We start from the raw sequence: 27,958 nt of genomic DNA, 5'->3' as shown, positions 1-27,958 counted from the left end.
GCCCGCCTTGCAACCAATCCGCTCAAACAAGCACCCTGACTGGCGCATTCTAGCCTGGGTTTCAACTTCAAGGAGCTTCAGCGCCCCTCACTCCCTTGCTCCGAAAGCTGGTTAAACTATGCACCTTTTCTCCCCTTTTCAAATGCCCTTTCCAGATATTTTTATGGAATTCAGTGCCATTTTCTGCCGCTGTTCTCACCACATTCATTCATCATGTTGAGTTTTAAAAGTACTAGCTTCTGTCGATTTCTCCAACTGAATTCTGAAATCTTTGAGGTCAGGGAGCTTGCCTCATTCTATTTTGTATTCCCAGTACGTGACGCATGGCTGGATACACCAGAAGTTGTCCGACCAAGTTTGTGGGTATTAAGAGTGGTCAAAGACGCTGGGGAGGGCAGTGCTGGGAGAAGGGCAGCGCGTGTCTTGGCGACCCCAGCGCAGGTCGAACTACTCCGGAGTCTGGTGTGGAGCCGAGAGGGAGGCCCGCACTTTTCTCCCGGCGGAGCTGCGCTGAGTCTGAAATAGGTGTACGCGTCAGCGCGGCAGGAAACGAAAAGACAGTGCGGTAATTGGTGGAAAGCTGGAAGTGGGGACCTCGAGGGGCTCAGCCCCACGAACACAGTCACTCAGGGAAAGCGAACCGCACCAGGCCCTCTCATCGCCCGCCGGACCCGTTCTCCCAGCGCTCTCGGCCGCTCATATGGGCGTGGTCCTGCGTGGCCTGCCGGGGCGTCACGTGACGCCCAGAGTCATGTGACCGCCATCTGGGTGGTGCTCCACGGGCGCTGTTCCTGCCGGGGTTTGGAGTTGTCACCGCTTTCCCCTCTCAGTCTCCTGCGGGCGCAATGGAGGAGGAGGATGAGGAAGCGCGGGCGCTCCTGGCAGGCGGCCCTGACGAGGTCGACAGCGGTGCCCCCGCCGCCCCGGCAGCCCCCGGGGCCCTGCCGGCCCTCTGCGACCCCAGTCGCCTGGCGCACCGGCTTTTGGTGCTGTTACTGATGTGCTTCCTTGGCTTCGGTGAGCCGCCCGGGTGGGTTGGGGCTAATCTTTAAGAAATGCCCTACTTTCTCTTCGAGGTAGATCGTCATCGTGGTCACTGGTGCCACGGGGCCTCAGGGCAGCTTCCGTCTTAAGCTCCGGGGCCTCCTCATTTTCCCCTTTGCGATTCCAGCCACACCTGTGGATGCTGCTAGTTACTCCGCGTCTGGAACGTGGAGGTCGAGGGACTGAGCTGGGCGAGTTTTGTCGCGCTCCTTTGCTCTTCAGTAAGTCCCAGGGGCCAGCGACTCGCCCTTGAGGCGATAGATATGACGGTAACTCCAGATTTTCAAGGTTCCTCTCTTGGCACACGTGGTCAGAGGAAATTCAGAAAGCTTTAACTGTTCCTAAACGACTTTTGTTTGTTTGGTTTTAGGTGAGACAGGGGCTTGTTCTGTCACCCAGCCCGGAGTGCAGTGCTGTGAACGTGGCTTACTGCAGCCTCCACCTCCTGGGCTCAAGCAATCCTCCCGCCTCATCCTCCCAAGTAGCTGGGACCACAGATGGGGCACCACCACACCCGGCTTTATTATTATTATTTTTAGACACAGGGTTTTACAATGTTGTCCAGCTTTTGAAAAACGTGAATTATTTCGTCAGCAGTCTTTTATATATTTTTCACCCTCTTTGAGAAAATGTATGAGTGTGTCTTGCTGATAGCTTCAGTGAGTGGATATTGGTCTCTTAATCTTCCACTCTGCCACTGTGAAGCAATCATATTGGACTGGACTTGTGGTAGTCTTGACAGTGGTTGGTTTCACTTATGAAATCTGATGTCTCCGAAAACAGTTTCTTGATAATTAGAAAAAAATTTTCCTTCCTATGTTACAGTTTTTAATTTATTAAGCAAAATTCTAATATTAATTTGGTATGAATGTGTTTTTCAGGAGGCTAGCTGGAGCCCGTGTAATCAGCAGGTTTAAAAACATTATGGTGGATAACTATGCTACTGCTGAACATATAAGTAGACATGAAGGATGCTTTGAGCTTTGGTTTCCTTGCAACTCCTTTTTCCCCCTCCCCTGTTTTTTAAAAGATGATGCCCATCCATTAGCTTTAAAGCAGGACATTGAATCCTTAAAAGCGATTAAAGCAGGGTTTAGAAACAACAACAAAGAAAGAACAACAATAAAACATTAAAAAAATGGTCCCTACTCAAGCAGACAGACAGTTTTTGGTAAATTCTGGTTATCTGCCTAGATTTCAGAAGCCAGATTCATTCCTTTCTAATGACAGTTTTTATTGTTATTATAACCAATAGCCTCGTGTACTTGTAGAGTTAGTAGAGCTATGGAGGTAATATTTTCTTGTAGCCTACCAAGGAATCTCAATTATTTTATCTTTAAAATAAATCTGAGTGCATGGTCAGATCTCTCCCTACTTCTCTCTTTCCAATTCCCCCAAAGACATGTTTTAATTTAATCCTTTAGAATTCTCAGTTTCGTTTTTTTTTCATTCTTGGCCCTGTATTCACTAAATTATTTGATTTTGGGTAGTTTGTAGAATTAGAGAACTTGTTTCAAATATTGGTTTTGTCAGAATGGTTACACTCCATTCCTTTGTCCTTAAGCTAACATTATCAGCAAACTGATGAGGTTGTTTGTAAAGTTTTTAGTCTATGTGTGTTTGTAAATAAGGAAATAAATAAAATATAGATGCTTCATGAAGATTTTAATAAAATTGTATATGGTGAAGCATGATGAAAGTAAAATAGAAAAACATTTAATTGTTGATTATTGACTTTTTAATTCAGGTTCCCAGTATTTGCTGTGTATGAACACTACTAATTTATGAAAGTTATTTGATATAACTTAGAAAATACTAGCAGATAAGGAAGTGGTTCAGAAATATTTCTGTAGTGTCAACCTGTAGTATCAGCATTTAAAATTGTAATTTCAGTAGCAACTGCAACTTGAAACTTTTATATGGGAAGTATTATTACTTATAAAGTATTTGCTCTTTTCCAGGCAGCTATTTTTGCTATGATAATCCTGCTGCCCTTCAGACTCAAGTTAAACGAGTAAGTTGATTTTTCACCTTTGTTTCTTTTCTTTTCTTTAGAGCAAGTGTAGCGGTGGAGGCATTACCAACCCTCAGGTGCCCTAGCCTGAAGTGTCCGCTGAATCTATTTTGACATCTGTAGTCTGAAATCCACAAGTTGCAAGGGGTGTTCTTAAGTTGAAATGAGTTACCACAAATAATTCATTTATAGCATATATGTGACTTGAAATTGTTTCAGACCTTAGATAAATAATTATGTGGTATTTCCATAGTATTGTCAAAAATATGAGCAGGTTTCTCTTTGCATTTCACTCTCCCAGCGCGTAGTCACCCGAATGACAAATGATTTGTTAAGATAGCTTTTTGCCTTCTTAAATAGGTTTTAGTTGTTTTGTTTTTTAAATGTGGATACTCATTGCAGAGGATTGTCCATGTCAGGATTTTTAGTCTGGTTTTGTATTGTAAAAACATACTTGATATTTACAGTTGTTTGGGTATTTAGTCTCTTTTCTTTGTAGGTTCTTTTTAACCTTTGGACAGGAAAAATGCATACGTTGGCCCTTTTCATTCTAGAATGAAAGAGAAAGGAAGTAGGAGGAGCATGCTTGAGGGGATGGAGAGGGTAGGGTAGGTAGGGATAGGCTAAGATTATCCTTGTATATGTGGGCGGACTCCCCAGTGCAGGTAGTATATAGAAGATATAGTCAGACAGAAGTGGTCCCTGTAGCAGGGTATCTGATCCTGGAATCCAGGAAGCCCCTGAAATGGCATGTGAACTCAAGAAGTTCCCGGGGTTCCCAGGTGTGACCATTTTTCTGGGCCAGGGGCCATAGCTTTCATGAGATTCTCAAAGAAGTTAGTGAGACTTCCAAATGGTTAAAAAAAACTGCCCTTTACAGAAAGAAGAATGTAACTACTTTCCACTTTAGATTGTCATATTTTGATTTGTTAGTTGCTAAACTTAACTGTTTGGAAAAAAAAATAGTTTTATTTTCTTTTCATATAGGATATGCAAGTGAATACCACGAAATTCATGCTGCTGTATGCCTGGTATTCTTGGCCCAATGTAGTTTTGTGTTTCTTTGGTGGCTTTTTGATAGACCGAGTATTTGGAATACGGTAAGCTTGAAAAGAAACTATGGGTAAATCTTACCTGATTGTTAGAAAAATACAGAGCTAGATTAAGGTATTTATAGAAGGAGCTGAATAAACTTCTGTATTAACTAATAATTTGCTTGAGTTTTTAGAAAAATGATTTTTATATCTCTGGAATTGGTTTTTGAAACTTGGTATTTCAGTTCAGGTCAGGACTAGTAAATGCTGATGGTATAAGGTAACTCAGTTATCCATAGGAGAATTATACTCTCCCTTGGGATCAGATAAACCAGGTTCTGAATCTCATCGTTGCCACCTTCTCTTCCTGGCTGTTCTGAGCTGTTTGCAGCTTCCTGAGCTTCAGTTCTCTCGTTGCCAAAATACAGATGATTCCTATCTTGCAAGGTGGTTATGAGGATTAAGTGAGAGATGGATGTACAGTGTTGGGCACATAGGTAGTATGTGCTTCCTCCAGCCCCAGTGAGATTTTCTATTTCTGCTTTTCTTGGGATGTAAAACATTTTGTGACCACTTCTGTTAGATGCTGAGGAGGGAATAACACTATAAGCTTTGCCACTGTTCATCCTTATTATTGTGTGTATGTTCTTAGTGGAACCGAAGAGGAATATAGACTGGGAATATTTTCAGAAGGCAGAGACCAAGATGATGAAAGGTCTTTAAACCATGTCTGGTGGATAAAGATTAAAGAAACTTTAAGAGTTTACACCTGGGGACCAACCTTCAAAATTTTTGAAGAGTTAGAATATGAATGAAGAATCAAATTTATTTTGTTTGGTCTCAAGAGAGAGAATTAGCTTGAAACTTCTGGGGAACAGATTCCTTTTAATATGAGGAGTTTGCTTGGTCAGATTGGCAGGAGATGACAATTCTCTTGGGACGATAGTAAATTTTCCAGTGCTAGAGAACATTCAGTAGAAGACGGCATGGCCATTTCACAAGGATCTTGAGAGAGGTCTAAGTTTAAGAAGGATGGTTTACCCTGATGGCCTTTAAGGACTCTTCTAATACTGGCATTTTATTATTCTAGGGCAACATTAATCAGATGTCCAGATTGTAGGATGTTAGATTTGTATAACATGGTTGGTATTTGTCCTTTTAAAAATTGGTTTTAGTTATCAAGAATTATAACCACTTAAAATTACTTACTGTAAAATTCCTTGGAATCAATCCTAAACTCTTAATAGAAATTTTATAAAGAATTTACATTTTTAAATAGTTTTGACCCTGGGAACTTCTTGAAGATTAGTTGATTAGTTTTATTTAAGAGATGATAATGATTTAAACTAATATATGCCATTGCTAAAGCATCTGGAATCCCCTTAGAAGTCTAGACTTCTGTAGATTTGCATTTAGTCTGAGAGTTGCTGGCTTCAGAGGGAGATGAGCCCTTTATTTTTCTTTCTTTGGAGGGAATACAGAGGGGGCAAAGAAAACCAAAGTGAATTATTACTAGAGGACTTTGTGGTTACTAATACTAATGTAAACAGAAATTAAGATTTTTTTTTTTCTCTTTCTCTTTCTCGTTCTCATTTTCATTCTCATTCTCATTCTTTCTTTCCCAAACAGATGGGGCACAATCATTTTTAGCTGCTTTGTATGCATTGGACAGGTAAGGAAGGCCAAAACATTCATTGATTATTGACAGTGACTTCTAAATTCTTATCTAATTAATTCCATTGGCAAAGATGTGTTTAATTGGTGCCTAGCTTAATTAAGCAGAACCCATAAATGCCCATGTGATATAATCCATAGTCTATTTTAAGCCTTGAAATAAATGAACATTAATATTTTAACCTCACAGATTTATTAAGGAGAAATATTAAAACTATTGTAGAAGTTGAGATTTATCATGTTCCTTTTGCTTCTCTTTAATACCTTGAATTTACTTTTTCATTGATTTGACATGAACTTCTACATTATAGGTTGTTTTTGCCCTGGGTGGAATATTTAATGTTTTTTGGCTGATGGAATTTGGAAGATTTGTATTTGGGTAAGTTATGCGTAATTTAATTTATCATAATGTATTATTGTTTTAGTGTTCATCTATGAAAGATCTTTAAAAAACCTTGTCTCTTCTGGGGAATTACTTCAAATCCTTGAAACCTAGCTTCATATGCATAAGAGTATTTCTTAGTTGTCTTAGTTTTCCTTTAAAATAAGCAACAATTTTGAGTGGTCCTAATCAACTCTGTGTGGGGTTTGAGTATTAAATAGTTCTCTAGAAATGATATTTTTCCCAGGCAATTTGCCTGTTCTGTTGTATTAAAGACTATGATTTGAACCACATTTAGAAAAGTATAGACCATCGATTTCTAGGTTGGTGACTGATGGACATTTCACTCTTTCTTAGCAAGCGACGTGAGGGTCCTTTCAACCCTGTCCAAGAGCTTTGCTTGAATGAGCACAATACATGTAAGCTGACTATTCTGTGTGAATTCTTATAGACCAGTTCTACCTGAATTGTATTGTCTGTTCAGTAAGCCTATTCTGAGACCAGCCTTGGGCTTGCTGCCCTGAGGGACCCAGATGACAGAACTGATTCAGTTTTAAAAGCATAACTTATTCAAGCTTTGCACAGGTGTCAGGAGCACGTAGACATAGCTGACATACCCCAAAAAGTACCGTAAGTGAGAGAGAAGGAAGAAGAATGTATGTAAAGTTATGACAGGGATTCAGAAACAGAAATGTGGTCAGAAATGGCCTTACAGATGAAGTACGCCTTGACAGAAGTACAGGATTTGGATTAGTAGAAGAGAGGGAAAATATTTTTGGGCTAGGACGGAGTCACAAGAAATAAGACTATTTCTTAGTTGTCTTAAGCCTGTTTCTTAGTCCTTAATACTGAGGTGGCCTCGGTGTAAGGATATGGAGGAAGGAAGCGCCTAACTGAAGGCCCTTGGAGGAGAATCGTAAATATTGAAACTTACTGAAGGAAAATTAAAACCCAGGAAGTAGGAGAGTGTTGAATATGGAAAGTGAATGTGGGGATTGATTGATGGAGAGCTTTGCATATTGTTCTGAAAAGTGTGAGTTTTTATGTTTTCACAAAGCATGGACCACTTTTCCCACATCTGCATTTTATATAATATCGATGGTAATGTAGTAACCAAGACGACTCCTTTTATTGCCTGTCATGGTTATTATTGCAATATGTCATGTGACTCCAACACTTAGCAGTATAAAACTACCATTTCATTATACTCATGGACTTTATGGGCGGGAATTTGGACAAAGTGTAGCAAGGACAGCTTGTCTTTGCCTCTAGTGTCTGGGGCCTCAGCTGGTAAGATTCATGGAAGGGTGGGGGCTGGGATCATCTGAAAGCTTATTGACTCACATGTTTGGCACCTGGACTGGGATGCCTCAAAGACTGGGACTGCTGACTGGGGCACTTACATGTGGCCTCTCTTTGTGGGTTACTGTCTCATAGTATGGGGATAGTGGTTCAGGGCTCCAAGTGCGAGTGTCGGAGTGAAAAGGTGGTCACTTTTTATAACTGAGCCTTGGGATCACACTGTCTCATTTCCACCATATTCTATTGGTTGAAGTAGTCACAAGCCCACTTGGATTCAAGGGGAGGGGACAGAGGCCCCATCTCTTTATAGGAGAATTGCCAACATTTTAAACCTGCTGCATTGCTAACTGTAGTATTTCTTTAAAGTTGTGACTTCTGGTTTTTTTTTTTTTTTTTTTTCTATTTTTAGGATTGGTGGAGAGTCCTTAGCAGTTGCCCAGAATACGTATGCTGTGAGCTGGTTTAAAGGCAAAGAATTAAACCTGGTGTTTGGACTTCAACTTAGCATGGCTAGAATTGTAAGTATAATGAAAAGCCTGATGAAGCCAAATGGGAAGCAAAAGATTAAATCTTATAGTTCTCTTAAAAATCACAGGATGAAATGTATTTGTGTATGGTAAATTAGATATTAACTTTAGAACACAGCGTGGCATTTACCTTGAGTAAAGCATTTCTAATCTTATTTCATCTAGTAAACAGTCTAAAATGGCTGTGTACATTCATTAGTTCAAGGAATCTGAGCATAGGGAGGGATCCTGTAAGTTTCGTTGTCAAATTTCTTACCCATTTTTGGCATCCCTGCTAGAACCTCTCCACATATGGCTGTCCAGGTTCTGTTTGCAATATTTCCAGGGATTGCAAGCTTGCTCTGTGATGAAGCAGCCCACCTGCTTCCATGAACTTTATGAAGCATAACCTCACGTAGCAATGAAACCTCCATTTACAAGTAGCTTTTACTGATGGCTCTGACTTTTGCTCTCTGTAGGTAAAGTTTACTTCCTCTGCTGTGCATCAGCGCTTTGCTCCTTTGTAGACAGCTCTTAAGTTCTTGGTTATATGTGCTCATTTCCTGTGGTTGCCTGAGCCATATGACATGGATCTCAGCTCCCTTACTGTGGTGCTCATGCCTCTCTGAACTTAATCTTAGTTAGCCAGTACTCCTGTTGGTATTTGGAACCTAGAAATGATCATGGTGTTTCAGGTTTCATCTTAGAGGCTACCTAGGGGAAACAACATTATGGGTTTTGTTTGTTTGTTTGTTTGTTTGAGACAGGGTCTCACTTTGTTGCCTAAGCTGGAGTGCAACGGTGCAATCGGCTCATTGAAGCCTTGACCTCCCAGGCTTAAGTGATTTTCCCACCTCAGCCTATAGAATAGCAGGACTACAGATGTGTACCACCATGCCCAGCTAATTTTTGTATTTTTTGTAGAGACAACATTATGTTTTTATTAATGCAAACTATAAGGTGTGTTGGCAGTCCCAAGTCCCATTAGGTTTTTTCTCTCGTTAATTCCCATGAATAGAGTATTAAAAATTTTTTTTTTTACCACAAAAAATCAAGCTTTCAAGCTTTGATTTTTAGTATATGTGCTGCCAAGGCGAGCAGAAGCTTTGACTTTTAATAAGTGTCATGAAAATACAACATAGTCTCAGAGAATAAGAACTTCAATATAAAAATATTTTCATATAATACTTCATCGTATGAGTATTTCTGTCTTTTTATACATGTAGGTTCTTTCTGATTTTTCACTATTATAAATAGTGCTATAGTCTTAACACTCTCGCTATGAAAGTTCTATGCATCTCTTTTAGTCTCCTTAGGCTAAGTGGCTAGGAATGGAATGATTAAGTCAGAGTATTTGTTAGGTCATCTGAGGACTATTGAGAGATATTTCCACATTATCATTCCAGGGACATTTACATCCCCATCTGTGGGATATGAGAGGATCTCTTTTATTGTCGTATTGATAGTACAGGCTATTATTACTTTTAGAAAATTACTTTATCACTTTGATAGGAAACAGCTAAATATTTGAATTTGTAACTCTTAGGCAAATAGTGTGGTTTTCCATATTTTCTAAATTTTACCTATAAGCATATTCCCAAAGCCTTCATTACGAGTCTTGTGCAAGTCAAGATATGTTTGTGGCAGTTTGTGAATCTAGTTGTCTAACAACTTTTTAAAAAAGGAAGTGAAATCAGTTGAGCAAGACTCAACTGACTTCATTCTGGTCACCAGGACATCAGGTTCTTTTCTGTGTCATTTTAAGTTAGTTGTAATTCATTAAGCTGCATTCTGAGGAGCCCTAAGTTTCTCTCTTTTTCTATGTATGTATATTCTTTTGATGATAGAGCTGATAGGATTGCTAACGGAAAATATGTAGAGTGTGGGGGAAAAACAACGGAGGCGCTCAGGATGACAGCACAGTTTTTGCTTAAGCAACTGTGAGCTCTGTAACCTAGCTCTTGATATTCTGCCCACCATCCCCCAAATCAGCTCCTACTGTAGTTTTCACATCCTTAGTTAAAGGCAACTGGGTTTTGTTCATGTTAGGTTAGACATGCCTACCATTCATCCAAGTGGAAATGTTGAGTAGGCAGTTGCATACACAGGTGTAGAATTCAGGGGAAAAATCTGGGCAAGTGATGTAAGTTCAGGAGCAAGGAAAATGCTACTTAAAATTGCAAAACTTGGTAAGATCACCAAGACTGTGGATATTGAAAGAAAAGAGATGATGTCGATTGACCAAGCCCTGGGGCACTTCCCACATTTGCAGGTTGAGAAGATCGAGATGGAACCAACCAAAGGGCTCCATTGGGGTGGGCAGAAAGGCAAGGGGGAAACTATAGGCTGTGGTATCCCAAAACCCAAGAAAAGAAATCAAGGTGGAGAGGATGTCAGCTGTGCGAAATGCTATTGATAGGTCAGACACTACTGAAGACTGAGAAATGTACATGCCTTCAACAATGTTCTCACAGCAAATACAGTAGCAAATTTCACATGGCTGTTTCTTATAAAATACTAGCTAATGGCATTATTCAAATAAGCAACAAGGTAAACAGAGACCTACTGGAAGCTTTCTCTAATACCATCAAAAATATAAATTCCTCAAAGATATGATGTTGCCTTAATAATCCTTTCATTCCCAAATACCTATTAAATAACTATTTAAAATCTCTATTAACTATTTAAAATGTCTATTAAATAAAATAACATGACCTGGCTTAGCAAGTACTCAATAAATGTTTGTTGAAATAATGAGTTTTCAAGTAACAATAGTGAAGGAAAATTGAAAGGGTGCTGGATCTCCAGTCCCAAGCTAAGACATGAATACTAAGAAAAATGATAACTCCACTGAAGGTATATGGTATATGCTGATAGTTCAAGTGTCTAAACACAATCAAACTCAAAACCTCAGGCAATAGAAAAATCATGGAGAGGTAAACCCAGGACCTCTGTGGTCATTCTGGAGGCTGCACAGTGAACAAGAGAAGTGCAAAAAAGACGGAATCTATGTCACCCCCAGCAGCCCAATAATGGAATAGCTCTTGGCCATTTTGATCATAAAATCATCTTATATGGACGCTAAATACATAAATCAGATAAAAGTTGAGCAGTGTTGGCTGAAACTGAGGTGGCTGCCTGCGATCTGGCTCATTTCACCTCCTCAAGATTTCCCTACCACTCTCATAATCCCCAAACTGCCTCTAAGAAGCCCCTGAGATTCCCTTCTAGAAACTCAGGACAACTTATGTGCAAGTATATTTATGCTCTGACTACTTCCCACCATGCCCACTGCTAACCACCTAGGGCAAGGCCCAATCATCTCTGTTCTGGATTATTGCTATAGCTCCCTAACTGGTGCTTTTGCTTTTGCCTTGTGGTCTGTTTTGAATATAGAGTGAGTCTGCCAGTATGAGTCTGTCAAAGTATCACCCCGCTTCTCTACTCAAACCCCGATGGCTTCCTATCTCACACAGAATAAAAACTGAAAGTCCTTCTGTAGCTCCCCTTCTCACCATTTCCTCACTGGGACCTCATCTCATCCTCTCCCTTCTCCGTTTGCACTGTTCCAGCCTCTGCTGTCCTTGCCATTCCTTGAACTCTCCAGGCAAGCTCCTCTTGGGGCCTGTGCAGTGGCTATTCCTTCTGTCTGGAGTGCTCCTCCCTCAGGTATCCCCACAGTTCATTTCCTGCAAGTTTATACTCCAAAGTCACTTTCAGTCGGGAGGCCTCTATTCCCAATTTTATATTCTCCTTTCCAGCTTTATTTTTTTCTTATTTTTTAAAAGTACTTGTCAATATTTAATGTACTAGATATTTTACTTTTTTTTTTTTAACCAAAATAAGTTGGATATTTTTGTGCTTTCTTCTTCTTCTTTTTTTTTTTTTACGGAGTCTTGCTTCGTTGCCCAGGCTAGAGTGCAGTGGCATGGTGTCAGCTCACTGCAACCTCTGCTGCCTGGGTTCAAGCAATTCTCCTGCCTCAGCCTCCTGAGTAGCTGGGATTACAGGTGCCCATCACCCTGTCACCATGCCTGGCTGATTTTTGTATTTTTAGTAGAGACAGGGTTTCACTATGTTGGCCAGGCTGGTCTCAAACTCCTGACCTTGTGATCCACCCGCCTTGGCCTCCCAATATGCTGGGATTACAGGCATGAGCCACTGTGCCCAGCCACTTTATTCTTTATTGTATTCCCAATACCTGAAACAGTGACTGGCATGTAATAGGGGCTCAGTAATTGCTGAGTGAATGAATAAATGAATGAAGAATCATCTATTATAACTTTTACTGTCCTCTTTATGGACATTCAGAGGAAGATGTTTTTCCCCCAGATTTCGGTGCCAGGAAAAGTTGTGCTTTTTCTGTTACTGGTATATTTTTGTCTTAGATACTCTGGATTTTATAACTCATGTTTCACTTTTGCTTTGGCTGGTAGGAAATTCTACACCTATTATATATTTTTTTATACTAGCAGTTTCTAATAAATTGGCTTTTTTTTCTTCTGCTGTGGTAACTATCTGTGGCTTTATCTTGGTTTGTCAATTTTTTCTTGTAGTGTCTTTTAAGGAAATTACCTCCTGTTCAATTTTGATCCTATTATACCTACTTCTGAGCTACCTCAAATCCCTTTTTTTGAACAAAGCAGAGATATGTATGATTGAAAATGCTGTTGATTTTTTTCCCTTCTCATTTAGGGAAGTACAGTAAACATGAACCTCATGGGATGGCTGTATTCTAAGATTGAAGCTTTGTTGGGTTCTGCTGGTCACACAACCCTCGGGATCACACTTATGATTGGTGAGTGAATCCCATGTCCCACATCTCTCCTCTCCTGAAAGCTTGTCATAGGAGGTGTCATAGCAGGGAGGAAGGAACACTGGAATTTGTATCTACTTTGGTTATAGTTTTGTCTCCATGGTTCTAATGAACTCTTTGACACAACTAGAAATAGGCTATCATTTACCCCGTTTGTATATTAATTTCCACTTTCTGAAAATGGATTTAAAGTTTCTTAAAATGGATAGCCTTAGTCCTTGTTCTCTACTTTATTTTGTTTTTATTTGTTTTTGAGACAGAGTCTTGCTCTGTCGCTCAAGCTGGAGTGCAGTGGCGTGATCTCGGCTCACTGCAACCTCTGCCTCCTTGGGTCAAGCAGTTCTCCTGCCTCAGCCTCCTGAGTAGCTGGGATTACAGGCTCCTGCCACCATGCCTGGCTAATTTTTGTATTTTTAGTAGAGATGGAGTTTCACCATGTTGGCCAGGCTGGTCTCGAACTCCTAACCTTAGGGGATCCACTTACTTCGGCCTCCCAGAGTGCTGGGATTACAGGCGTGAGCCACCGCACCTGGCCTGTTGTCTACTTTAATATTGTCAATTGCATCTCGTACATACAAAGAGATCATGTATGTAAAAACTTTTTGAGAACAACTTGAGAATTTATTCATACATACAAAGAGATTATGTATGTAAAAACTCTTTGAGAACAACCTGAGAATTTATTCAGGTAAGATGTTAATTAAAAGTTTATAGCAGCTGGGTGCGGTGGCTCACACCTATAATCCCAGCACTTTGGGAGGCCGAGGTGGGCGGATCACCTGAGGTTGGGAGTTCTAGACCAGCCTGACCAACATGGAGAAACCCTGTCTCTACTAAAAATACAAAAATTGGCTGGGCGTGGTGGCGCATGCCTGTAATCCCAGCTACTCAGGAGGCTGAGGCAGGAGAATCACTTGAACCTGGGAGGCGGAGGTTGAGGTGAGCTGAGATCACGCCATTGCACTCCAGCCTGGGCAACAAGAGCAAAACTCTGTCTCAAAACAAACAAACAAACAAAAAAAAACAACCAACCAACCAAACAAACAAACAAAATGTTCGTAGCATAAGGGAGAATTGTTTCCTTTTAATCAGATACTGACCTTTTCAGTCAGTGTGCCTGGAAAGCTTAGATTTTATGGAAGTTTGATGTGATATGATATGGTCGAAAAAACACGAAGTTGGGAGTCAGGAGCCCTGGGCTCTAATGCTAGCTCTAACTAGTTCTGTCATCTTGGATAAGAAAGTTAACCTTTTGTGTCTCAGCTTTCTTTTCTTTATAATTACAATTCTTTCAACAAGACTATATAGGCCACTACTGTCCCTATGTTCTCTTAGCCATTGCTCCATGTTGCTAGTTGCTGGGTGGGTCACTGGGAAGGGCACGAGGCCTTCAGGGTTTACCACTTTTGCTTTTTCTCTGGGCAGGCAGTTTGTCTAACTGAACCCTGTGGTGTGCATTTGGCTGTTTGCAGGGCTCTAGAGAGACCTGTGTAATGATAGGGTGAAAGTTCTGTGCCCAAGATGTGCACATCTTTTACTCCCTTTTTCCCCAATTTTTAAATTGACACATAATTATACATATTTATGGGTACAATTTGATGTTTCCATACACAGATACATTGTATAACAATCAAATCAGAGTATGTAGCATATCCATCACCTCATGAGTCTATCACTTTTTCGTAGTGACAACACTCAAACCCTCTCTTCTAGCTATTTTGTAATGTATAATCCCTTACTGTTAACCATAGTCATCCTGCTGTGCAATAGAACACCAGAATTTACTCCTCCTAATTGTAACTTTGTACCCCTTGATTAATCTCTCCCTGTCCTCCTTTCTCCAATCTCCTCCCCAGTCTCTAGTTAAACCACTGATCTACTCACTACTTCTATAAGATCAGTTTTTTTTAAATATATATATTTTTTATTCCACATATGAATAGTATTTTTCTTTCTGTGTTTTATTCCTTATAATTCCTTGATCCATACAGCCTGGTAAAAGAAGACAGTGGAGTGGTAATCCTAAACAGGCAAGCATATTTAAAGATTGTTTCAAAGTCTCCCTCTCAAATCCTTTGCCTTACTTAAAATCCTTTTTACTCTTAAAGACTTCTTAGTATTCCATCTAATTTCCTCCACGATGGGGAATTTTAGAGTAAGACTTTTAGAGCCAGAAAAGACCTGTGCCATCATCAAGTCAAATCGTTTTATTTAAAACTGGGGAAATTGAATCCAAAAGAGCTTATGTTCCATGTCCAAGGTGATTCAGCTCATTAGAGCTCATGTCTACTGATGCTCATTTCAGTGAATTTTCAACCGTCCTGTGATAGGGCAGCCAATTAAAGATTCGTTTATTTTATTAAGCTTCTTTTGGAAATTCTTCCTGAGAAGTGTATCGTTATTCACTCTTTATCCTGATTTTCTGTAGTGATGTGAGATTGGTATTAGAGAGAAATGCTGATCTCACAGGAAGTAGCTTGAGAGTACTGAGCTTTGGGAGGATGGGGCACTTGGGCTGCCAGAGGGCAGGAGCAAAGGCCGTGGACTCTGGGAAAGCATCGGAAGGAAGAGAGGTAGTTAAAGAGCCTAACGTGGCTTCATCATTTTTTTCCTGGTGTCCATTGACAATTGGTGCTTAGACTGAATGAAGAAATGAGGACTAATTCAGTAGCTGCTCATTAGTTTTCTTCAGTCTATATTCTGCATTATAGGACTAGACTAGTTTTTTCTAGTCTTTTCCTTTTAATATTTAACTTTGAACTGTGAAATAATGCAGTAAAAGCTACTACTGTTTGCTGAGTATTTGAATGTACTCTTCCTCTTTTGTCCCGATTTAGTAATTGCAGATTTTTCTCATGTCTTTATGTGACATCCCTTTCAGTTGCTGTTTTCTGCTGTTTATGTAATGTACTTCTCTTTAGGAACCTTCTGTTTGGTTCTCTTTTGAAAGTCTGTTTTTCTTTTTTTTTTCTTTTTTTTTTTTTTTAATTTAGGGGGTATAACGTGTATTCTTTCACTAATCTGTGCCTTGGCTCTTGCCTACTTGGATCAGAGAGCAGAGAGAATCCTTCATAAAGAACAAGGGAAAACAGGTAAGTCTAAATGAAAGAATGGGACTTAGGGGAATTATGGCCTTTGTGAGATTTTAAAATGAGATCTAAGTTCGTAACGAGGTGTTGTAAAACCAGGTGGAGCTTAAGACATGATTTTTATTTTTTATTTCCAAATTGATTTCCACTTTTCTAAATTTTTAGATGTATTTTCTTTTCCCCTTAAATCTTTTGGCAGAATTTACATTCTCGATTGTGTATTTGCAAAATGGTTATTGTTCTTGGAAAGGAGCAGGGAAGGTAGATGCCAGTCTTAGGTTTTGCTTTTTCTTATGTCTTTGTAAGTTATCCCAGAAATGATGTTTGTGTAATTTACTAGAAAAGTATTTTTTAAATTGAATTGCAAAGATTAATCATAAGATTTTAAAAAATAATCTTGACTATAGATGAAAGCTCCTTAGGTATGCAAAATTATGCTGATAGTGTCTTCCCTTTCTTCTCTAAGGTGAAGTTATTAAATTAACTGATGTAAAGGACTTCTCCTTACCCCTGTGGCTTATATTTATCATCTGTGTCTGCTACTACGTTGCTGTGTTCCCTTTTATTGGACTTGGGAAGTGAGTATTCTCTATGTTTCCATTATTTCTTGTCTAAATTATCATGAGAGTTCAATCACATAAATGTAGTTTTTAAAGCAGTAAATCTTGCTTCTCTGGTTATAGTTTATATTTTCATGGGAATTACTTTAGATCATGGGATATACATTTTCTTTCAACTTAAGGTTTAGTATTGGTTTTATACTTTTATTATTCTTTTGAAGAAATATCTGTATTACTCCACTCTCATGCTGCTAATAAAAAACTGCCTGAGATTGGGTAATTTATAAAGGGAAAAGGTTTAATTGACTCACAGTTCCATAGGGCTGGGAAGGCCTCAGGAAACTTATAACCATGGCGGAAAGGGAAGCAAACATATCCTTCACATGGCGGCAGGAGAGAGAAATGAGTGCCAGCAGGGGAAATGCCAGCTGCTTATAAAATCATCAAATCTTGTGAGAACTCACTTACTATCACGAGAACAGCTTGGGGGAAACCACTCCCATGATTCAATTACCTTCTACAGGGTCGCTTCCATGACAGGTGGGGATTATGGGGATTACAATTCAAGATGAGCTTTGGATGGGGACACAGCCAAACCATGTCAATACCTAATAATTTTTGATTCATAATACTGATTTGTTTTAATAGTTGATTTTAGACTAGCATTCTTTTTCATTCCCTCTTTATTCCTTGGTTACAAAGTCTCTTACTGAGAATGGAGACTGTTTAATGGTGCACTGTGCCTGGGAACATCTCCATTTATTAGGACTGTAATTCTGCCAGACTTAAATTCTGGGTTCAAAGCAAATTCTTCTTTGCTTTATCTTCTACTTTTCTCTCCTTTTTGATTGGCAGCTGCTTAAGCAGAGCGATGTGAGTGTGTTTGTGTAGGTGTATGGTTTATACCCTTTCAGTTCAGGCTGTCCCTTTAAATAATTTGAGACAAGAACCCTATTTATTATTTAGCAAAGAACCCATTCATTACTGCTTTTAAGGAAAAGAAGCAGCCTTAAGTCCCTGTGGTAGTATATTTGATTTTCTGAAAATTTGTGTGTATTCCTTGCTGCATACCAGAGAAGGAAAAAAAATAAGCATCATATTTTATTTAGTCAGTAAACATTAATATAAATACTGAAGCTTTAGCAGATTGCCTGAAGGTAAATATAAATCAGGTGGGAGAATAGTATCAAGAAAGAAGCTAATTAAACTTGAGTTATTTTTATTCAACTTTATTTTTTGAAAACAGAGTAGTTGTCTCTAGTGTGCTAATTTCTCTGTCTTTTTAATTTTAGAGTTTTCTTTACAGAGAAATTTGGATTTTCTTCCCAGGCAGCAAGTGCAATTAACAGGTATTTTTAAATTAATTTTGTAAGTGCCTATTGCATGTGAAGTGTGGGTCTTTATAATCAAATGTTATAAGAAGCAAAAAAGATGTATGTGACCTAATATTTTTAAAGTGCGAAACTGGGACTACATTGGGACTTGAATCCTGAGTGGCCGTGTTTAAATTAGTGGAAAACCAAAGAAGTCTTGGACTGCTTTTTATATTTTTTGATGAGCATTTTATAAGAATGTTAAATGAGTTAGGATTTGCTTTGCCTGATGTTTTCAAGACTTTCTTGAAACTGATGTTTGACTGTGTTGCATTTCATGAAATGTCTTATGTGTTCTCTGGGCAGTGTTGTGTATATCATATCAGCTCCCATGTCCCCAGTATTTGGGCTCCTGGTGGATAAAACAGGGAAGAACATCATCTGGGTTCTTTGCGCGGTAGCAGCCACTCTTGTGTCCCACATGATGCTGGCCTTTACGATGTGGAACCCTTGGATTGCTATGGTAACGTCTGTGTTAGTACGTGGTGGGGTCAGGGCTTCAGCAAGGAGTCTGTCATGTTCATCTAAGTAGGCATGCTCAGCAAATTCAGATGACAAGGCCTATGATAGTGGGGAAGTGACAACTTGATTCCAATTTCTACAGAATAATTATTTTTTAAAGTATAATTATGAATTATTAACATATAAGGTATCTTTTAATTTCATTTGGTTTATTTAACCAGTTAACTTCAGTGCTGAAAGAGAATTTGAAATAAAGTAGCCTTATAAAAGCCAGAATGCTTATTAATCCCATTTGTTTTTCTAAAATAAGTGACTTAAAAGAAGGTATTCCATCATAGATGGCAAAAAACCAAAAATCTGTTGGACCAGTAACTCTTCTTTTTCTTTGACTTGCTTAGTAGGTTAAAAAGTGATAATGAATTCAAGTTTTTGTTATTGTTCTTCAAAACGTCATTTTTAAGACCCGAGGCTCTAGTGCTGCATTTCCTGTTAATAAAGGAATATCTGGAACATAAATATTTGTGCAGTGAGTGGGAATTTCTGTAGAAGTGTTTCAACAGATACGGTACAGACTCCTAGAAGTAGAGATGCTACAGCAGGGGGTTTGCATATTTAACATCTTGGTAGAGATTGTGAAACTTTCTCCAATAACTTTCTACCCATTTATAACTTTAGTAATATACAAATGTGACTTTTTTAGTATCCTTGCTAGTATTGAGTGTTGTCATTGTTTTAATCTTTGCCAATCTGATAGGTATAAGTGATACTCATTTAAATTTAAATCACAGTATTTCTTTTTTAATTGAAGAAAAAATCAGCATTAAGTGAGGTTTACCAAACATTGGTGGTGATTACTGGGTATTGGTGACTCAGATGCATGATGATGGACTGTTGGCATGATATTGCCTTGATTGCCTAATCTGTAACTCTTAATAAATACTGGAAAATTAGCTTGCCTGAAACATTGGTAAGAACTTTTTAAAAATTACCTTTATTTTCTTACTTGGTCCTTGACTGCATCTTGGGCCCCAGCCAGTTATATATGCATATGATATGATGACAAATGAAAATGGTTAAGACAGCATGTATCTTGTCACTAGAGGGATACTCTTAGGGCAGAGACTTTTTTGTATATTTTGAATATGAATTTTAGCCTAATCACAACAAAATTTGCTTGAATATTTATATATTAACTACTCTGTCACGTTTGCTAATCTGCATTAAAGGAAAATCACCTTTTGGTTAATGTAAGACCATGACCTTTTTCTGCGTTGCTTTCTATAGTGTCTTCTGGGACTCTCCTATTCATTGCTTGCCTGTGCATTGTGGCCAATGGTGGCATTTGTAGTTCCTGAACATCAGCTGGGAACTGCATATGGCTTGTAAGTATTTATGCTGTGGATCATATATGTCTGTCTGCTATGTCAATTTAATTATCACATAAAACTCCAGGTCTGAATCTAGTCGTCATCCAGCCTCTGGGATAGCTCTCAACCTGGAGATAACTGGAAAAGTCAGTAAATCTATTTAAGATACTGTTGTGGCCACAAAGGAGCCTCCAGCAAGAGGGCTGGAGTAAGCTAACCCAGAAGAGGTCCTTGCTGACATTACAATCTCCCTGCCTGTTTATGTAAGGCTTCTCAGTGAGAAGCTGAGTCCATTCCCTGGCACAGAAAGGCAGAAGGAGGAAACCGCACCTGTGGTTGGTATTCACATGGCCCTTCTTTGATTCAGCACAAAGGTATTGAATCCACATTGCATTTAATGAGACAAGCTCTTTTACCTTTGAGCAGTCTAGTAGTGGAAATAGTTATGGGATAAAAACCAATCCAGAATCTAATCAGGTCATCCCTGGTGGAAAACATCTCTAAACACAAATAGTATATGGTTCACAGATGCTAATATTTATAGTGAAGTGTTAGCCTATGTGTGAAGACTTCTGAAAATGAAATGTGTCTTTATATTCCATTGTAGCATGCAGTCCATTCAGAATCTTGGGTTGGCCATCGTTTCCATCATTGCTGGTATGATACTGGATTCTCGGGGGTATTTGTTTTTAGAAGTGTTCTTCATTGCCTGTGTTTCTTGTGAGTATTCCGTGTGACAACATTTTGTTTCTTTTACTACATAACAGAATGTTCTTATTTTTACTTAGGCATATCTCCCAGATTTGCCTAATTCTCGCCTGTGTATTAGAATTTCATAGCTGGTGACTTTCTAGCCCTCTGAAGATTCACAGGCATTTTTCAGGAGATTCCTATCCTTAAAGGCAGTGATTGAGTTGGTTTCATATTCTGTTTTAACTATTTACAGTATTAAAAAAAAGCATTTTCCCACTTAAAGTGGAAACATTTGAAGAGTCCTGAGTATATCCTTGGTATGACTATGTGGAAACGTTGGTGTGATTTAGGTGTGAGTACTCATGGTTATTCATTAGGCAGTTCTAACTGACTTTTATTTTTAGTCCATAATTTAGTTTTTACCTGTAATTTCATTGGTTTGAAATAGGAAGCATTAGGAAACTTGAAAAATATATAAAAATAATAGCATTTGTCCATAGATAATCTTTACCATACATATAAATTGTGCTTATCTGAAAAGAAAATTCTACTTAACACATCAAGATGTCTTTTATACTTCAATATTGTGCTTAAAATGACAAACCACAGTGATGATTTTATCAAACTTTGTTTTCATTTACAGGGAATAAAGACTATCCATACCTGAAGTGTGGTATTTGCAGATAATTGCTTTTGAGTTGCCTTGAGTGCATTTTATTATCTCATAAATAAACATGCTTGTTTTAGAAACAAGGACATCAAGTTTTAAAAATAAATGTTTTAAAAAGTGGGTCATATAAGAATTTCAAACATTAAATCATAAAATGTTTTTTGTCTATTTTTGATGCTGCAGCATGTGGTTAAATGTCAGTCCACAATTCAGCACATACTCAGGTCTCAAAGAAAACAATGTGCCATTTGAGTATGTTTTTCTGTTATTTTATTTTATTATTATTACTTTTTTAGAGACAGGATTTGTCTCTGTTGCCCAGGCTGGAATGCAGTGGAGCAATCACAGCTCAATGTAACTTTGAGCTGTGGAGTTCAAGTGATCCTCCCACCTCAGCCTCCATAGTAGCTAAGACTACAGGTGTGCATCACCATGCTTGGCTAATTTTTAAATTTTTTGTGAAGATGCTGTCTCACTGTGTTGTCCAGGCTGGACTTGAACTCCTGGCCTCAAGCGCTCCTCCTGCCTTTGGGATTACAGGCATGAGCCAAAATAATAAAATAATAGGCCTGCCCTATTATTTTAAAGTAAATTAAACAGTGTTCTTCACTTATTAAAGGAAAAAGCCAAGGGAAAACTTGAATTTTGGGGTCTTGATTGATTTGAGTCTAATGATCACATTTTAATGTTTGGTTGCTTAAAATTTGTAAAATGGATATGGCATTTTCAGACTTAAAGCCCCCAAAAGACTACTGTTTGGCTTCCTCTGAAATGATAAACAATCGGGGGCTGGCAGGAGTTTTTGGTAAGTCCTGGAAAGGACCAGCAGTGAGAAAGGGAGAGGAAAGAGGGGCAGGGCTGGGCTGTGGCTTGATCGGCTCCCTTTTTTGTAGGGGCCTCAACTTCTTTGTGTCTGGCCCTGCCACCCCTGGGCTGAGGAGCCCTTGGAGAAAATGGTGTGTAACTTATTTTTAGTGCCTTTGGAAAATAAAATAATGGGAATAATATTTTTATTTTAAATAGCAATTAATAAAGGTTTGATTGTGTCTAAGCTGTGCTTTGTGGTTGATTACATAGGAATCATTGAGAAGAAATACATATCTGAAGGGCCCTATATTTTTTCACTCCTAGTGTCACTTTTATCTGTGGTCTCACTCTATTTGGTGAATCGTGCCCAGGGTAAGTAGAAGATCTGATATTTGCTTCTTAAACCGCAGTGGATTATCTTGTGGGGTTTCTGGGTCTGCCTCTTTGGGGGCCAGTGCTTTAGTCCATGCAGTAATGACTTTCTGTTCATAATGATGGAAACACATTTGATTATGTAAAATATAGTTGTGTTTTCTGGGCCTTCATATTTATTAAAATTGCTGTCTTTTTTTAAATCTTCTAGCCAGATCAGTTTCTTATAAAATCTTAGATGTTATTTTTATATTAACATAAAGAAATACAGCATTTAAAAAGTAACCTAAAGCCCCTCTGTGTTATTGTCCTACATTTAAAAAAATCAGAACTAAGCAAATTTATAGCTATAATTTACGTTTTAAGGTTCAAGATGTTTGGTTTAGAATTAGAAATTACAGATTTTTTTTTTCTTTTGCTAATTCATGCTGTATGCATTAGTGCATTTTTTTGTTGTTGTTATTGATAAGATTTTGATGTTGTCCTTAGTAATTTTTCTACCTGCTTGCTCCTAAAGAGTATTATATATTTAGTAGAATATAATATACATGCTGTGTAAATAATTTTAGGTCATTTCCTTTTTTTTTTTTTTAATAGTTTTTTGTTCTTTTTTTTTTTAACAGAGTCTCACTCTGTCACCCAGGCTGGAGTGCAGTGGTGCGATCACAGCTCACTGCGGCCTCAACCTCCCAGGCTCAAGTGATCCTCCCACTTTAGCCTACCAAACAGCTGGGACTATAGGTGTATGCCACCACACTCAGCTAATTTTAAAATTTTTTGTAGATATGGGGTCCCTCTATGTTGCCCAGGTTGGTTTCAAACTCCTGAGCTCAAGCAATCCTCCTGCCTTAGCCTGGGATTTACAGGTGTGAGCCACCACACCTGTTCATTTCCTTTAATTTCTCTTAATTTTCACTATTATTGAATATTAATACAATGTCCTAATTAACAACACTTGAAGCAATACATAAGTCTAAACTTAAAAAAATGCTTAAATTAAGGGGTGATTATTTATATCACACAAGAATTTCATTTTTTCCCTTTGGGAAGGTTCCAGTAGATAAACCATTACTTTTTCATTGTCGATAGCTTTTTCTATTAAAATACAGTATATCTATGCAAATAGTTGCATGTATGTGTGTATGGTTGAAATTTACTTACTGATAATACTTATATGGAAAAGATCTATGTTTATTTGTGTTTTAGGTGGGAACCTAAATTATTCTGCAAGACAAAGGGAAGAAATAAAATTTTCCCATACTGAGTAAGTATTAAAAGGGTGAAAAGTTGTCTTTATTTTTGAAATCTGAAATATGAGCATTTCATTTCAAGGTTTGGGCTTTGAAGTTTTTTTTTTTTTTGATTCTCATGCCCGTCATCCAGGGTGTAGTGTAGTGGCATGGTCACAGCTCACTGAAGCCTCAACTTCCTCGGCTCAGGCAGTCCTCCCATCTCAGCCTCCCAAGTAGCTGGGACTGCAGGTGTGTGCCACCAAGTCTGGCTGATTTTTTGTATTTTTAGTAGAGATGGGGTTTTGTCATGTTGCCCAGGCTGGTCTAGAACTCCTGGGCTCAAGCGATCTGCCTACATCGGCCTCCCAAAGTGCTGGGATTACAGATGTGAGCCACTGCACCTGGCCTGGGCTTTGAACTTCTAAGAGATTAGTCTTCCTTGAGTTTTGAGAGCTAACTATTATGTGTGTGGAACTATTATAACAACATTCTTGTTTGCTTCAGAAAATTTAAAAATGGATATTAAGGCTTAAAACGAAGGAAAAAAATAATTGGGTTTAAGTTGCTCTCTGTGAGACAGACAGAGAGAGAGAGAGAGAGAGAGAGACAGAGATCGATCTATAGTACTTGTAATTTATTGGAGGAAAGGCCTTCGTCCTGAGGTCCTGGACTGGGCTTACCCTTCCATTCTGTCAGATACTTTCTTTTTCTTAAGTAGTTGATAATTTTTCATCTTCTTCTGGTAACAATATGTGGTTCTGTGTTCTCTGATTCATTTGGAAGAGATTTAAGTATATAGCGTGGTTATTAAGTTAACTTATTTCTTTTTCTAAAAGTATATACTGAAACATAATAGTCATTTTGTTTCCTGTTTCTAATATTTTTACACATTGAAATTTTTATGATTTTAAACATTTATTTGTAAATATATATACCATGTGATTGGAATTGTTGTGACTTTTGACTAGGTTAAAATTTGGTAGAATAGTCTGTTTTTTTGAGATGGGGGTGGTTTTGGTCATATTAAATTCCCTTTTAACAAATACATCTCAAAATAATCAGAAGTATGAGTTTTGAATATCTTTATGATAGTCATGTTAAAAGTTTGGAAACAACATAAATGTCTTAGAGTAGGGAAAATGGTTAAATATATCATGACACATCCATGTGATATGTTGTTAAAACCATGTTTTAGAAGGATTTTTAATGTCATAGATGCTTAACAGGCCGTATGCTAAGTAAACAAAAGATTAAAATGCAAATATAATATCCTAATTTTATTCAAGAAAAAGTATGCTGTCACGTGCTTGTTTTAAACCCAATTACTTATATATAACAGAAAAGATACCACTAGAAATAATCTCATGTTAATTGAAACCTCAGAATATTAATTAAAAACTCAGAATATTTTTCAAATTTTCTACATTGATCTTTTGTGACTTTTAGAATCAAGAAGAGTTAAAAAATTACTCAGAAAAAAATGTGTAGCTTAATATTTGCTATTACATGTCTTGTAATGCTTGGTTTTCAATTTATAAGGCAGGTGAGCTTCATGGTTTTTTCTTCCTCTTTTTGATAATTTATTGCATTATCTTTTGCAGATGAGAAGTTTAAATGAATGTGTCATGAGAATGGGCTTAACACATCGTTGGTTTGAAAACCTCCATTTTTAAAAATTTAGAGTTTAGTCATTAGAAAAAATAATGGACTGGAAAGTTATATTTATATCCAAATATACCTATTTCAAAGTGTATTTGTGAGGCCTGTGTTAGCCTGTGTCTTTTGTATTGTGTGTTGCTAAAGAATTCTACTTTTAGTAGGCTAATCGACAATGAAAGGGTTAGAAAATTGCTGTGGAACATCCAGGTGAACTTCAGGAAGGACAGTGAAAAATGGAAAACATTGGCGCTTCTGTTGGGATAATCTTCATTAGGTATATATCTTAGAGATACAGCCTTTTCTTTATCTTATAGCAGGAAAAAAAACTTTTGAGAGGAATAGAAGGGCTGTGTTACACAAAATAATGGCATTGTCATAGGCCTTCCTTTTAGTAGTAGGGCATAATGCTAGGGAATATGTGAAGATGTTTTTATGAAGTCTCTTTCTGATCATGACCAATAGCTTGCGCTCTATTCTGTAGTCATGTGGATTGCTGAGCAATGACCCTTTTCAGTTTATTTCTTTGTTACTGAGGACCCTAATTACTTAAGGATGTAATTTTGTAGTATAAACTTTCTGTACAGTTTTTCTTATAGTCTAATAACTAAAAAGTGTCCTTCAAATTATAATTGCCTATGTACATGGATAAATTAAAACACTGCACACGGAGTACTTGATGTCTTCCTTTGATTTAAAAAAAATACAAAAACACTGATTTTAACTTTTATTCATGCAGAAGATTATCTAGAAGAAAACCCAAGTTAGAATAAAGAGAACTTGCCCAATTACAGTCATTGAAAGATTATGGGGGTAGCTTTTTCTCCAGAGTAGAACTTTAAGTAACATATGTGGTTTTTTTAATATTAAATAAGAGTATGAAGCTTCTCTGACAAACTTTAAATACTTTTTAATATTTTTCAGCCTTAACGTATTATTTGTTAAAGTCAAGGAATGCAGATATTTTAGACAAAATATTAAACGAATATATTTAGCTGATTATATTGTTTAAAGCACATGGCATGATATTGTAAGCGTAAATGTTTGGGAACAGATTGAAAGTACGTTCCTTACGCAAGGTAGCTTGGCAGCTTTATTTACATCTGTTTTTCTGACTTACAGTTCATTGTATTGATATGACTTGTCTCTGTGTCCTCACCCAAATCTCACCTCGAATTGTAATCCCTATGTGTTCGAGGGAGGGACCTGGTGGGAGGTGATTGGATCATGGGGGCAGTTTCTCCCATGCTGTTCTCGTGATAGTGAGGGAATTCTCATGAGATCTGATGGTTTAAAAGTGTGGCACTTCCCCTTCACGCTCTCTGTCTCTCCTACCACCATGTAAGATGTGCCTTGCTTCCTCTTTGCCTTCTTCCATTATTTTAAGTTTCCTGAGGCCTCCCAGCCATGTGGAAGTGTGAGTCAATTAAACCCCTCTAATTTACAAATTACCCAGTCTCAGGTAGTATCTTTATGGCAGTATGAGAACTGACTAATACATGTGTCATTACTGAGTTGTTAGTTCTTTAGGCTCTGACTGCCATATGACTGTTTTCAGCACATGGGTGTTGAATATTGATCTCACAAGTGGGGGAGAGTGCAGAAGTCCACACTACTTCTGCTGGAAGGCCCATGTGACCTGGCCTCTTGCCTTGTCTCTCCACTGCCTCTGTGCCCCAGCCACAGTGAGCCACTTACATGTTTTCAAATGGGTTGTGTTCCTTTCCCTCCCAGAGGCTTTGTCCACACTGTTCCGTTTGCTTAGAAAGTTTTCTCCAAGGCTCTCTAGAACCTGTTTTTACCTGATTTGTACCGGAAAACCATAGTCCCCAGCCCAGAACCATTCTTCCTCATGGAAGCCCTTCCAGATCCTTCAGGGTCTATTGGGTTCTTCTAAGTTGCTGTGATCTTGCAGTTTTCCTTTTTAGCTTACCTCAACTTAATAATGAAGAATCTGTGATAATGTGGTTGTGGGTGTCTTCCTTAGATTGTAAGCTCCTTGAGGGCAGGGACTGCGTCTGTTTTGTTATCAATGATTGTATTGATAGTGCCTAGCAAAAGTAGGCACAAAATAAATTTTTTTTTGTATGATTTATAAAAAGAGTAAATTAGAATAACCCTTTTGGAGGATGAATTGGCAATATGAATAAAAAGACCTAAAAGGGGGATGGTGGTGGGCTGCATGCCTTTTGACTTAGCAATTCTATTTCTAATAACTTGTCCTAAAGAAACCATCAGACGAATATACATGTAAATATATTTTAAGAAAGTGTCTTCACTGCTAGAGTTTATAATAGCCTAAAGTATAATAGAAAGCCGCTCTAATTTACAATAATAGGGGATTTGTTAAGTACATCATATTACATACCTAAAGTGAAATATTAAGTAGTCATTAAATGGTTTTGTTAGAGAACATATTGACATGGAATAATGTTGGTGGCATTTTTACACGGAAGATTCATAGTGGTGCCATTTTTATAGAAACAAATATATCTGCATGATATGTACACCAGTGTCTCTGAATAATGAGTTTCTATTGGCTTATTTATATTTTCTGATTTTTTCACAATAACTCTATTGTGTAATGAAGGTTTTAAAAACCCCACAAAGAATATAATTCAGTGCAAGTTTGAGTCCTGCTGTTTTAAAAAAGTGACAGTGTTCAGAACGGAGGAAAGTAACAGGTAGTGTTTTTCAAAGAACTCCGGGGGTGAAGATGGGAGTTCAACAGTGCCATGAGTTAGAAATCAAATTTGCATTGCCAGGAATAAAATTGCATGTAAAGGGAATTTTCAGGGACAAAACGGAAGAGAATGGCATCAAGGATAAATGAAACAATGCCTTTAGTTTTTAGTCCCAGTATTCACTGGTAGCAAACAACAGCTCCAACTTGTGTGCATGCTGT

At 38.1% G+C, this 27,958-nt stretch overlaps 1 protein-coding gene across 1 annotated transcript; it reads left to right on the top strand.

Moving 5' to 3' along the window:
• Positions 1-700: 700 nt before the first annotated feature.
• Positions 701-23,433, top strand: LOC116463402 (major facilitator superfamily domain-containing protein 1-like). Its single transcript, XM_032146488.1, is given in 17 exon segments — positions 701-737; positions 740-787; positions 790-1,017; positions 3,006-3,058; positions 4,046-4,158; positions 5,722-5,764; positions 6,078-6,145; positions 7,860-7,968; positions 12,652-12,754; positions 15,766-15,864; positions 16,328-16,439; positions 17,714-17,770; positions 18,101-18,257; positions 19,541-19,638; positions 20,231-20,343; positions 22,118-22,165; positions 23,372-23,433. Coding segments are annotated over 17 exon segments (1,548 nt in total).
• Positions 23,434-27,958: the final 4,525 nt, after the last annotated feature.

This window comes from Hylobates moloch, unplaced genomic scaffold (assembly GCF_009828535.3).
Source record: "Hylobates moloch isolate HMO894 unplaced genomic scaffold, HMol_V3 SCAFFOLD_35, whole genome shotgun sequence".
Taxonomy (NCBI): domain Eukaryota; kingdom Metazoa; phylum Chordata; class Mammalia; order Primates; family Hylobatidae; genus Hylobates; species Hylobates moloch.
The sequence above is the reverse complement of the archived record's forward strand: the minus strand, read 5'-3'. Positions and strand labels throughout refer to the sequence as shown.